The sequence below is a fragment of the Arachis stenosperma genome, chromosome 3, assembly GCF_014773155.1.
Source record: "Arachis stenosperma cultivar V10309 chromosome 3, arast.V10309.gnm1.PFL2, whole genome shotgun sequence".
NCBI lineage: Eukaryota > Viridiplantae > Streptophyta > Magnoliopsida > Fabales > Fabaceae > Arachis > Arachis stenosperma.
Window position 1 is genome coordinate 64,562,511 of NC_080379.1, and position 14,005 is coordinate 64,576,515.

The window sequence follows — 14,005 nt, forward strand, 5'->3', positions numbered from 1 at the left end:
TTGGCCATGTCTAGTGTTTTGGACCGAAGCTTTCTTTGAAAGCTTGGCTGGCTGTGAAGCCATGTCTAATTCCTGGACCGGAGTCTTAGACTAACATTGCACTGATTCCTGGAATTCTCATTAAGAATTTTGATATCTTTTTCCACTTAATTTTCGAAAAACACAAAAAAATCAAAAAAATTTCATAAAAACCAAAAATATGTTATGTTCCTTGTTGAGACACTAGTCTCATCTTAATTTTGGTGTCAATTGCATACATTCATTCATGTATCTTAAGGATCTTCAAATAATTCTTGATGATTTCTTACTCTGATCTTTGAATTCTTTTGGCTTGAATGTTTATGTGTCTCATATAGTGTCAGTAGTATACAAACTGCTAAGTTTGGTGTCTTGCATGCATTGTTATTTCATTCTTGTTGCATTTTGATTATTAAAAATCCAAAAATATTTTTAATTTGTGTCTTTTCAAGTCAATAATACAAAGAATTGAAGATTCAGAACATGCTGCAGAGGAATTATACAGAAAAAGCTGGGCGTTCAAAACGCCCAGTGAAGAAGACAGACTGGCGTTTAAACGCCAGCCAGGGTACCTGGTTGGGCGTTTAACGCCCAAAAAGGGTGCATTTTGGGCGTTAAACGCCAGAATGGAGGCCATTCTGGGCGTTTAACGCCAGGATGGCAAAGGGGGAAGATTTTGTTTTTTCAAATCAATTTTTTTTCAAGTTTTCAAAGTTTTTCAAAACCAAATCTTTTTCAAATCATATCTTTTCAATCAAATGTTTTCAAAATCAATTCCTTTCCTTTTTCAAAGATACTTACTAACAATTAATGATTTGATTGAACATCTCAAATATGTTGCCTTTTCTGTTGAGGAAGGTTTAATGTTTGAATCATATCTTTTCTTGTTAGACAAGTCATTGATTTTCAAAATCAAATCTTTTAAAAATTGTTTTCAAAACATATCTTTTAAAATTGTTTTCAAATCAAATCTTTTCAATCATATCTCTTTAATCACATCTTTTTCAAAAACAAGTTTTCAATCAAATCTTTTTAACTTCTAATTTCAAAATTTTTTTTCAAAAATCACTTGATTTCTTTTCCACTTTCAATTTTCGAAAATTATCAATCAATTTTTAAAAAAAATGTTTTTGACATCTTTCTAATTAATTTTCGAAAATTCTCTTCCCTCCTTCTCACATCCTTCTATTTATGGAGTACTACTCCTTCTTAATGCACAATTCGAACTCTATCTAATCAAGTTCGAATTCTTCTACCTTCTTTCTTCTATTTTTTTCTTTTCCTCTGACACCTCAAGGAATCTCTATACTGTGACATAGAGGATTCCACATCTTCTTGTTCTCTTCTCTTTCATATGGGCAGGAGCAGAGACAAAGGCATTCTTGTTGAAGCGGACCCTGAACCTGAAAGAACCTTGAAGAGAAAGCTAAGAGAAGCCAAAGCACAACTCTCTTTAGAGGACCTGACCGAATTCCTCAAAGAAGAAGAACACATGGCAGCCGAAAACAACAACAATGCCAACAATGCAAGGAAGGTGCTGGGTGACTTTACTGCACCTACTCCCGACTTCTATGGGAGAAGCATCTCTATCCCTGCCATTGGAGCAAACAACTTTGAGCTTAAGCCTCAATTAGTTTCTCTAATGCAACAGAATTGCAAATTCCATGGACTTCCAATGGAAGATCCTCATCAGTTTTTAGCTGAGTTCTTGCAAATCTGTGACACAGTCAAGACTAATGGGGTTGACCCTGAGGTCTACAGACTGATGCTATTCCCTTTTGCTGTAAGAGACAGAGCTAGAATATGGTTGGACTCACAACCTAAAGATAGCCTGGACTCTTGGGAAAAGCTAGTCAATGCCTTCTTGGCAAAGTTCTTTCCACCTCAAAAATGGAGTAAGCTTAGAGTGGAAGTCCAAACCTTCAGACAGCAGGATGGAGAATCCCTCTATGAAGCTTGGGAAAGATACAAACAATTAATCAAAAAATGTCCCTCAGACATGCTTTCTGAATGGAGCATCATAGGTATTTTCTATGATGGTCTCTCTGAACTATCCAAGATGTCTTTGGATAGCTCTGCTGGAGGATCTCTTCATCTGAAGAAGACGCCTACAGAAGCTCAAGAGCTCATTGAAATGGTTGCAAATAACCAATTCATGTACACTTCTGAAAGGAATCCTGTGAACAATGGGACTAGTCAGAAGAAAGGAGTTCTTGAGATTGATGCTCTGAATGCCATTCTGGCTCAGAATAAGATATTGACTCAACAAGTCAATTTGATTTCTCAAAGTCTGTCTGGATTGCAAAATGCACCTGGCAGTACTAAGGATGCTTCATCTGAGGAAGAAGCTTATGATCCTGAGAACCCTTCAATGGAAGAGGTGAATTACCTAGGAGAACCCTATGGAAGCATCTATAATTTTTCATGGAGAAATCATCCAAATTTCTCATGGAAGGATCAACAGAGACCTCAACAAGGTTTCAACAACAATAATGGTGGAAGAAACAGGTTTAGCAATGGCAAGCCTTTTCCATCATCTTCTCAGCAACAGACAGAGAATTCTAAGCAGAACCCCTTTGACTTAGCAACCATGGTCTCTGATCTAATCAAAACCACTCAAGGTTTCATGACTGAAACAAGGTCCTCCATTAGGAATTTAGAGGCACAAGTGGGACAGCTGAGCAAGAAAGTTACTGAACTCCCTCCTAGTACTCTCCCAAGTAACACAGAAGAAAATCCAAAAGGAGAGTGCAAAGCCATAACCATGGCCGAATATGGAGAGGAAAGAGAGGAGGTGGACGCCACTGAGGAAGACCTCAATGGGCGTGCACCAACCTCCTCTGAGTTCCCCAATGAGGAACCATGGAAATCTGAGGCTCAAAATGAGACCATAGAGATTCCATTGGACTTACTTCTGCCTTTCATGAGCTCTGATGAGTATTCATCCTCTGAAGAGGATGAATATGTCACTGAAGAGCAAGTTGCTAAATACCTTGGAGCAATCATGAAGCTAAATGACAAGTTATTTGGAAATAAGACTTGGGAGGATGAACCTCCTTTGCTCACCAAAGAACTGGATGACTTGTCTAGGCAGAAATTACCTCAAAAGAGACAAGATCCTGGGAAGTTTTCCATACCTTGTACCATAGGCACCATGACCTTTAAGAAGGCCCTGTGTGACTTAGGGTCAAGTGTAAACCTCATGCCTCTCTCTGTAATGGAGAAGCTAGGGATCTTTGAGGTGCAAGCTGCAAAAATCTCACTAGAGATGGCAGACAACTCAAGAAAACAAGCTCATGGACTTGTAGAGGATGTTCTGGTAAAAGTTGAAGACCATTACATCCCTACTGATTTCATAGTCCTAGAGACTGGGAAGTGCATGGATGAATCCATCATCCTTGGCAGACCCTTCCTAGCCACAGCAAAGGCTGTGATTGATGTTGATAGAGGTGAACTGATCATTCAAGTGAATGAAAAATCCTTGGTGTTTAAGGCTCAAGGATATCCCTCTGTCACCATGGAGAAGAAGCATGAAGAGCTTCTCTCAAATCAGAGACAACAGAGCCCCCACAGTCAAACTCTAAGTTTGGTGTTGGGAGGCCACAACCAAACTCTAAGTTTGGTGTTGAACCCCCACATTCAAACTCTAAGTTTGGTGTTGGGAGGTTCCCACATTGCTCTGAATATCTGTGAGGCTCCATGAGAGTCCTCTGTCAAGCTAATGACATTAAAGAAGCGCTTGTTGGGAGGCAACCCAATGTTTTATAATTAACTATTTCCTTTTGTTATTTTATCTTTTTTGTAGGTTGATGATCATGAGAAGTCACAAAATCAATGAAAAAAGCAAAAACAAAATGAAAAACAGGAAGAAAAACAACACACCCTGGAGGAAGATGTTGCTGGCGTTCAAACGCCAGTAAGCCTAGCAGTTGGGCGTTTAACGCCCAGTCTGGCACCATTCTGGGCGTTTAACGCCAGAAAGGGGCATCAGACTGGCGTTAAACGCCAGGAAAGGGCAAGAACCTGGCGTTAAACGCCAGGAATGGGCATCAGCCCGGCGTTTAACGCCAGAAATGGCTCAAAACGTGGATTTTGATGCCATTTGGTGCAGGGATGACTTTTCCTTGACACCACAGGATCTGTGGACCCCACAGGACCCCCACCTACCCCACCACCACTCTCTCTCTTCTTCCCCCTTTCACCAATCACCTCAATACCTCTTCCCCAAAAACCCCTCACCTATCATATCCCATCTTTCTCTTCACCACTCACATCCATCCTTCACAAAACCCCACCAACCTCACCCTTCAAATTCAAACCACTTTCCCTCCCAAACCCACCCATAATGGCCGAACTCCATCTCCCCTCTCTCCTATAAATACCCTTCTTCATTCCTTCATTTTCACACAACCTAAACACCACTTCTCCCCTTCTTTGGCCGAATACAAAGCCATCCCCTTCTCCCTCATTTCTTCTTCTTCTACTCTCTTCTTTCTTCTTTTGCTCGAGGACGAGCAAACATTTTAAGTTTGGTGTGGTAAAAGCATTGCTTTTTGTTTTTCCATAACCATTTATGGCATCCAAGGCCGGAGAAACCTCTAGAAAGAGGAAAGGGAAGGCAAAAGCTTCCACCTCCGAGTCATGGGAGATTGATAGATTCATCTCAAAGGTGCATCAAGACCACTTCTATGAAGTTGTGGCCTTGAAGAAGGTGATCCCCGAGGTCCCCTTTTCACTCAAAAGGGGTGAATATCCGGAGATCCGCCATGAAATCCGAAGAAGAGGTTGGGAAGTGCTTACCAACCCCATTCAACAAGTCGGAATCTTGATGGTTCAAGAATTCTATGCCAATGCATGGATCACCAAGAACCATGATCAAAGTGTGAACCCGAATCCAAAGAATTATCTTACTATGGTTCGGGGGAAATACTTGGATTTCAGTCCGGAAAGTGTAAAGGTAGCGTTCAACTTGCCTATGATGCAAGGAGATGAACATCCTTACACAAGAAGGGTCAACTTTGATCAAAGGTTGGACCAAGTCCTCACAGTCATATGTGAAGAGGGCGCACAATGGAAGAGAAATTCAAGAGGCAAGCCGGTTCAATTGAGAAGGCATGACCTCAAACCCATGGCTGGAGGATGGTTGGAGTTCATTCAACGCTCAATCATTCCCACTAGCAACCGGTCCGAAGTTACTCTAGACCGGGCCATCATGATTCATAGCATCATGATTGGAGAAGAAGTGGAAATTCATGAGGTTATAGCCCAAGAGCTTTATAAGGTGGCGGACAAGTCTTCCACCTTGGCAAGGCTAGCCTTTCCTCATCTCATTTGTCACCTCTGTTATTCAGTTGGAGTTGACATAGAAGGAGACACCCCCATTGATGAGGACAAGCCCATCACCAAGAAAAGGATGGAGCACACAAGAGACCCCTCTCATCATGAGATCCCTGAGATACCTCAAGGGATGCACTTTCTTCCACAAAACTATTGGGAGCAACTGAACATCTCCCTAGGAGAATTGAGTTCCAACATGGGACAACTAAGGGTGGAGCATCAAGAACACTCCATCATCCTTCATGAAATTAGAGAAGACCAAAGAATCATGAGGGAGGAGCAACAAAGACAAGGAAGAGACATTGAGGAGCTCAAGCACTCCATAGGATCTTCAAGAGGAAGAAAGAGCCGCCATCACTAAGGTGGACCCGTTCTTTAATTTCCTTGTTCTTTATTCTTCTTTTTTTCGAATTTTACGCTTATGTTTATCCATGTTTGTGTCTTGTGATCATTAGTGTCTTAGTGTCTATGCCTTAAAGTTATGAATGTCCTATGAATCCATCACCTTTCTTGAATAAAAACGTGCTTAATTGAGAAAAAAGGAAAGAATTGCATGAATTTTGAATTTTATAATAGTTTAATTATTTTGATGTGGTGGCAATACTCTTGTTCTCTGAATGTATGCTTAAACAGTGCATATGTATCTTGAATTTGTGGTTCATGAAGGTTGGCTCTTGAAAGAATGATGAAAAAGGAGACATGTTACTGAGGATCTGAAAAATCATTAAAAAATATTCTTGAAGCAAGAAAAAGCAGTGAATACAAAAAAAAAAGAGAGAAGAGGCGAAAAAAAAAACCGAAAAAAAAGAGAAAGAGAAAAAAGAAAGAAAAAGAAAGAATAAAGTTGTGATCCAAGGCAAAAAGAGTGTGCTTAAGAACCCTGGACACCTCTAATTGGGGACTTTAGCAAAGCTGAGTCACAATCTGAAAAGGTTCACCCAATTATGTGTCTGTGGCATGTATGTATCCGGTGGTAATACTGGAAGACAGAGTGCTTTGGGCCACGGCCAAGACTCATAAAGTAGCTGTGTTCAAGAATCATCATACTTAACTAGGAGAATCAATAACACTATCTGGATTCTGAGTTCCTAAAGAAGCCAACCATTCTGAATTTCAAAGGATAGAGTGAGATGCCAAAACTGTTCAGAGGCAAAAAGCTAAAAGCCCCGCTCATCTAATTAATACTGATCTTCATAGATGTTTTTGGGATTCATTGCATATTCTCTTCTTTTTATCTTATTTGATTTTCAGTTGCTTGAGGACAAGCAACAATTTAAGTTTGGTGTTGTGATGAGCGGATAATTTATACACTTTTTGGCATTGTTTTTAGTATGTTTTTGGTAGTTTTAGTTGAGTTTTTAGTATATTTTTATTAGTTTTTAGTTAAAATTCACTTTTCTGGACTTTACTATGAGTTTGTGTGTTTTTCTGTGATTTCAGGTATTTTCTGGCTGAAATTGAAGGTTCTGAGCAAAAATCTGATTCAGAGACTGAAAAGGACTGCAGATGCTGTTGGATTCTGACCTCCCTGCACTCGAAGTGGATTTTCTGGAGCTACAGAAGCCCAATTGGCGCGCTCTCAACGGTGTTGGAAAGTAGACATCCTGGGCTTTCCAGCAATATATGATAGTCCATACTTTGCCCAAGATTTGATGGCCCAAACCGGCGTTCAAAGTCACCTCAAGAAATTCCAGCGTTAAACGCCGGAACTGGCACCTAAATGGGAGTTAAACGCCCAAACTGGCATAAAAGCTGGCGTTTAACTCCAAGAAGAGTCTCTACACGAAATTGCTTCATTGCTCAGCCCAAGCACACACCAAGTGGGCCCGGAAGTGGATTTTTATGTTATTTACTCATCTCTGTACACCCTAGGCTACTTGTTTCTTATAAATAGGACCTCTTACTATTGTATTTATATAGAGGAATCTTTGGACATCTAGTTCTTAGATCATTTGGGAGGCTGGCCATTCGGCCATGCCTAGACCTTGTTCTTATGTATTTTCAACGATGGAGTTTCTACACACCATAGATTAAGGTGTGGAGCTCTGCTGTACCTCGAGTATTAATGCAATTACTATTGTTCTTCCATTCAATTCCGCTTGTTCTTGTTCCAAGATATCACTTGTTCTTCAACTTGATGAATGTGATGATCCGTGACACTCATCATCATTCTCACTTATGAACAAGGTGACTGACAACCACTCTTGTTCTACAAGCAACCAAGGCTCTAGTGAATATCTCTTGGATTCCTGATTGCACGATGCATGGTTGATCGCCTGACAACCGAGTGCTCGCCTGACAAACGAGCCAACCATTCCGTGAGATCAGAGTCTTCGTGGTATAGGCGAGAACTGATGGCAGCATTCAAGAGAATCCGGAAGGTCTAACCTTGTCTGTGGTATTCTGAGTAGGATTCAATAACTGAATGACTGTGACGTGCTTCAAACTCCTAGCAGGCGGGGCGTTAGTGACAGACGCAAAAGTATCGATGGATATTATTCCGGCCTGACCGAGAACCGACAGCTGAATTCCGCTATGCTGTGACAGAGCATATGCAATCGCTTTCACTGAGAGGATGGGAGGTAGCCATTGACAACGGTGAAACCCTACACGAGCTTGCCATGGAAAGGAGTAAGAAGGATTGGATGAAGACAGTAGGAAAGCAGAGAGACGGAAGGGAAGGCATCTTCATGCGCTTATCTGAAGTTCCTACCAATGATATACATAAGTATCTCTATCTTTATCTTTTATGTTATTTTCGTTCATCACCATATACATTTGAGTCTGCCTGACTAAGATTTGCAAGATGACCATAGCTTGCTCCATACTAACAATCTCCGTGGGATCGACCCTTACTCACGTAAGGTATTACTTGGACGACCCAGTGCACTTGCTGGTTAGTTGTGCGAAGTTGTGTAATGCCATGGGATTGAACTACCAAGTTTTTGGGGTTCATGACCGGGGATTATGAGAGTTGTGAAAAGTATTGTTCACAATTTCGCGCACCAATTTGCCTGATGTATTTTCCGATACAAAGAGGATAACTAAATCTTATATACCAGCGGAAAATGCCCCAATTCGAATTGATGTCCCAGTAGGACAAGTAGCCACTGAAGCAAATTCACGCCAGAAGCGTGGCAGGCTTGTTGGTTCCAAAGACAAAAATCCTTGAAAGAGAAAAGAGGTAAATAATATTTCTATTGAAAAAGACATAGTAGAGACACCTGCAGTTGTCCAAAATTCTGATATAACGCCAGAAGACGTTCAGGTACTTGAAAATTGTGAAAATGACGAGATCTCGATAAATTATGTCTTTACAGAAGAGAAATGGGACCGAAATAAGACAATTGTCAATGAAATATTTGCATATAATGTGGCATTAGATATCATGCATGAAAGTAAGGATCCTGAGCCAAGATCAGTTGAAGAATGTCGTCAAAGAAATGATTGGCCAAAATGGGAAGCAGCCATGAAGGCTGAATTAGACTCACTTGCAAAACGTGAAGTCTTTGGACCTGTAGTCCGTACACCTGAAGATGTAAAACCTGTTGGATATAAGTGGGTATTTGTGAGAAAACGAAATGAGAAAAATGAAGTTGTGCGATATAAAGCCCGACTTGTGGCACAAGGTTTTTCACAAAGGCCCGGTATAGATTATGAAGAAACGTATTCCCCTGTAGTGGATGCATAACATTGCGTTATTTGGTCAGTTTATCTGCATATCATAAACTGCATATGCATTTAATGGATGTGGTAACAGCCTACTTATACGGCTCATTAGATCGGGATATCTATATGAAAGTCCCTGAATGACTAAAGATATCTAAACCATCTAGTGAATATTCGCAAGGGTTATACTCAGTTAAATTACAAAGATCTTTATATGGTCTGAAACAATTTGGACGAATGTGGTATAATCGTCTTACTGAGTATCTGGCCAAAAATGGTTTCAAGAATGATGATATATGCCCGTGTGTTTTCATAAAGAAAACTGCTTCTGGATTCATTATAATTGCTGTGTACGTTGATGATTTAAATATCATTGGGACTCCTGAAGAGATTCCAACAATTATAAAAAATCTAAAAGAAGAGTTTGAGATGAAAGATCTTGGAAGAACTAAATTTTGTCTCGGCCTGCAGATCGAGCATATAAAAAGTGGGATCTTTATTCATCAAACAACATACACAGAAAAGATCTTGAAGAGATTTTATATGGATAAGTCACATCCATTAAGTACTCCAATGATTGTAAGATCTTTAGATGTGAAAAAGGATCAATTCCGTCCTAAAGAAGAGAATGAAGATATCCTTGGTCCTGAAGTACCATATCTTAGTGCCATTGGAGCGCTAATGTATCTTGCTAATAATACGCGACCCGATATATCATTTGCTATGAATTTACTAGCAAGATATAGTTCCTCTCCAACCAGAAGACATTGGAGTGGAATCAAACAAATCTTTCGATATCTTCATGGGACGGTTGATATGGGATTGTTTTATCCCTATGGATCCAAGTCACAATTAGTTGGCTATGCGGATGCTGGATACTTGTCTGATCCACATAAAGGGAGATCTCAAACAGGATACCTGTTCACATATGGTGGAACAGCTATATCATGGAGGTCCACGAAACAGACGATTGCTGCAACATCCTCTAATCATGCCGAAATACTAGCAATTCATGAAGCTAGTCGCGAGTGTTTTTGGCTGAGGAGTCTGATTCAATATATTCTGTCATCATGTGGACTGATTGATCATAAGATAGCTCCAACTGTCCTGTTTGAAGATAATACAGCATGCATTGCTCAACTTAAGGGTGGATACATCAAAGGTGATAGAACAAAGCATATTTCTCTCAAATTCTTCTTCACTCATGACCTTCAAAATCAAGGAACAATTGATGTCCAACAGATCCGTTCAAGTGACAATCTGGCAGATTTATTTACAAAGTCGCTCCCAAAATCCTCCTTTGAAAGATTGGTACATAAGATTGGGATGCGTCGATTTCGAGACATTAAATGATGTCGGCAAGAGGGGGAGACTGTACTCTTTTTCTCTTGGTCAAGTTTTTTCCCATTGGGTTTTTCTTGACAAGGTTTTTAATGAGGCAGTCCCCATCACTGAAGGATATTGTACTCTTTTTCCTTCACTAAAATTTTTTCCCACTGGGTTTTTCTTTAGTAAGGTTTTAACGAGGCATAATCCTGAATGGACATCCAAGGGGGAGTGTTATGACTAGGAAAGGATAAGGATGGATGTCCATTTAATGGGCAACCCATTTTCTACGTTGAAGAGAACAAATTCTTAGAATGAAGAAAATAAATGTAGTTTGAAAAGTAAACTTCTCTTTGCCTATAAAAGCATGATCTGAGGCAAGAGAATAGAGCAACACAAAACAAATAATAAGAAATCAATTCTCTCTTTATGTCGCAATCAAATACCCTTCTCCTTATATTTCTACTACAATTCTTTCTCTTCTTTTATTTTATAAGCATTTTAAATTCTATTTTCTATTACTCTTTACATATAATATTAATAGCAATATTAATCATCTTTATTATATTGAGATAGTAACAATAAACAAATGCAATTCTCTCTCTCTTTATTTTTAATACTTCTTTCTATCTTTGTATATATATACACAATACAACATATAATATTATTATATATATATAAATATTATTGAGCTAATTATATTAATAATAGAGTCTTCTATTTATACATCTTTATTATTATATATATATATATATCTTTTATTTCACAACATTTACAACCGTTCTTCTGTGTTTATTATTATTATTTTTTTTTTGGTCAAACCGTTCTTCTGTGTTTACCATGCTTTGGAAACACAAAATTCTAATTAAAAAAAAAATCAAACCCAAATATGTATTCCCTTACTCCAATTATGTTTGGATTGCTACTTGCTAGCAATATACCCTTGATTTTGGAGGGTTTTTTTTTTTTAGTCATGGCCCATGGCCAACAAGCAAATACGGGTGGAAGGTTGAAAGCACAAATCAACTCTTCACCGATAAATTTCTTGGGCCCTTTTGAGTAATATGCTCTTTTTTTGGGACTTAAAGAGTAATATGCTTTATTTGACTCTCAAATTATCTTTGGGCTATTTGGTTAACTCGGACAATTTTTTTTTTTCACAACAAATGATGTCAGATTTCATGGAATACATGCAGAAAATATATGTGTGTTACTTTTGTCTGAGAGACTGGACTACCTCTAATTTTAAATAATTATATTTCAAATTTATATGCCTATCTATCTACAGTCTACACACACTTTTTTTTTGTTTGTTTGTTAAGGGCAGTCTACACACACTTTTGTTATAGTGTTGCAAGGCAACTCTGGGCTTTGTTCCACTGGTAGGGGTATTTTTACGTGTATGCAAGAAGCATAGGATTTTAGTTGACAAACAAAGAAAAGAAAAGAAAAGAATTAAATCCAAATATATATTCTATTTCTCCAACTAAATTACCGAATTTGACTTAGTTATTTGGAATATATTTGACTAGATTATTTAACTAATAACACATGTACTCAGAGAAAAGAAAATAATTGTATCTTCTAAAGTTAGTCTGATGCTTTGGAATATGAACTTAAATCAGATTTCTTTTTGTATTATCTATATACGGAGATATTAGCAAATTTAAATTATAACCAATGCAATTACAAATTGAGTAAAATGTAGATATATATAGAGAGTAGTTAAACCTTTTAAGTTTTGCTAACTGATTCTTCTGGCAATGAAATCATGACATATAAGATCTCATGTAGAATCATCTTAATAGTCATGAGAGAGAGAGAGAGAGAGAGAGAGAGAGAGAGAGAGAGAGAGAGAAGGGATCTACATTTTCATCAAAAATCTCACCATGATCTTGTACTAAACAATCATGGGGATTGCCTATTAACACCTTCACTTGCAAAAATCATTACAGAGTGAAAGTGCCACCACCATCATCATCAAAAGACAAGGGGGCACTAATATCCTATCAAATTAAACTCCTACTAATAACACATTACAATATTTTTTTTTCATTTTTCTACAATGAGAATAATTACTTCACAGCTATAAATAGCTAACTCAAGCTAGTATGATTGCAATTTTGACTCAAGCTACTATTTTTTCCTTTTAATTCTTGTTATGAGGATGTTATATTGCAGGTGTTGGATTTGGACTTATCAAGAATTGACCACATAACTTGAACATCTTCATAGCCACAAGCCATGACTTCACCGTGCAGATCCATCACAACACGGTTCTCTTGTTCTGCAACAATCACATAAAATAAATCTACTATATGAACATTTGAACCATGATAATTAATAGTGGCAACAAAATAATAATATATGTATTACATAATTTCAATTTCACTACACAAACCTGTTTGAGACTTCTTATTATGATGGTGGTCCCTCGGTGGTTGCTGGTTAAAGAAAGTGCGAGCTTTTTTGAATGGGGTTGCGATGGTTTTCTTCCAAGACGCCATATTTGGATATTGAGCCTTTAACTCTACTTTGATGTAATAATAAATGAAGAAGCCTTTGATGAACCAAGTTGATGCCTTATTGCGCCTCCTTAGCTTGCTAATAACTACTCTATATTCTAGGTCTTATATACTTCAATGAAGAGGATTATTATGTGTATGTATTTTTGGAATTAAATAAAAAATTATAGAAAAATTGGAAGGCAAAGGTGAGAGGATTTAAAGAAATTGAAGGGCAAGATCCGTGAGATGAGGCTATAGATGGAAGGAATATCACTACTTTTTTTTTATAAAAAATTTAATTTGAGTTTTCCATTATCTTATAAAACAAAAGGTTCGCCCCACTGCGCCAAAGCACATGCTGCACGCTCCCTTAGAGACCCTTCCTTACACGTGAATTCTTTAAAACTCTTGAATTATTAATGTTATTAATTTATTATTTTTTGTATTTTTTGTTGTTAGAACATAGAAATAGAAATGTAGAATAGACTTAACAAAAGTCACCAAAAAAAAAAAAAAAAGAATAGACTTAACAAAGAAAACCAGTAGGTAAAATAAACTATTAAAATAGATGTCTGTTACTTATTTGCTATAATGCACGGACGATATTAGACGCAATACGACACAAAACACGCAAATGTTCGAATTTAAAATTTTTATAAGACACGAAAATATATATATATATATATATATATATAATATTTTTTAAATAAATTATAATAATATTTTAATATTTTATTAATATTAAAATATAAATTAATTTTTTAATTATTTTTAATATTTTTTGTATGATATAACATATTTAAAATATTTTTATTTTAATACCTAATAAACTATTAAAATCGATCTATTACTTATTTGAATATAAATATATTTTTGAAATAAAATTTCATGAAATTATTTGATGATTTATGTATAATTAACCTAGTTTGGCAAGATAAGATTTAGTTAATAACAAGATTAATAATCCAGTTATATACAAAATAAAATTAGAATTATTATTTTTTATTTCTTAAATTCTAAAAAAATAATAATATTACTCCCAAATTAATAATATCACTGTATTTTTATATATTATTTTTTTATTTATTTTTAAATTATTTTCAATTCTTATTTAATAATGTCACGATTGATACACACTCATGGTAATG

At 37.1% G+C, this 14,005-nt stretch overlaps 1 protein-coding gene across 1 annotated transcript; it reads right to left on the reverse strand.

Moving 5' to 3' along the window:
- Positions 1-12,215: 12,215 nt before the first annotated feature.
- LOC130970521 (uncharacterized) lies at positions 12,216-13,126 on the reverse strand. Its single transcript, XM_057896633.1, has 2 exons — positions 12,752-13,126; positions 12,216-12,637 (listed from the first exon to the last, which is right to left on the reverse strand). The coding sequence occupies exons 1-2, from the start codon at positions 12,855-12,857 to the stop codon at positions 12,510-12,512; spliced, it is 234 nt and encodes a 77-aa protein (XP_057752616.1). The 5' UTR covers positions 12,858-13,126; the 3' UTR covers positions 12,216-12,509.
- Between the last annotated feature and the right edge of the window lie 879 nt (positions 13,127-14,005).

Excerpts from the sequence above, each read along its gene's own strand:
- LOC130970521 (XM_057896633.1), bottom strand. The coding sequence starts at position 12,857 with ATGGCGTCTTGGAAGAAAACCATCGCAACCCCATTCAAAAAAGCTCGC. Across the intron at positions 12,638-12,751 it reads TAATAAGAAGTCTCAAACAG|AACAAGAGAACCGTGTTGTG; the intron begins GTTTGTGTAGTG and ends TGATTGTTGCAG.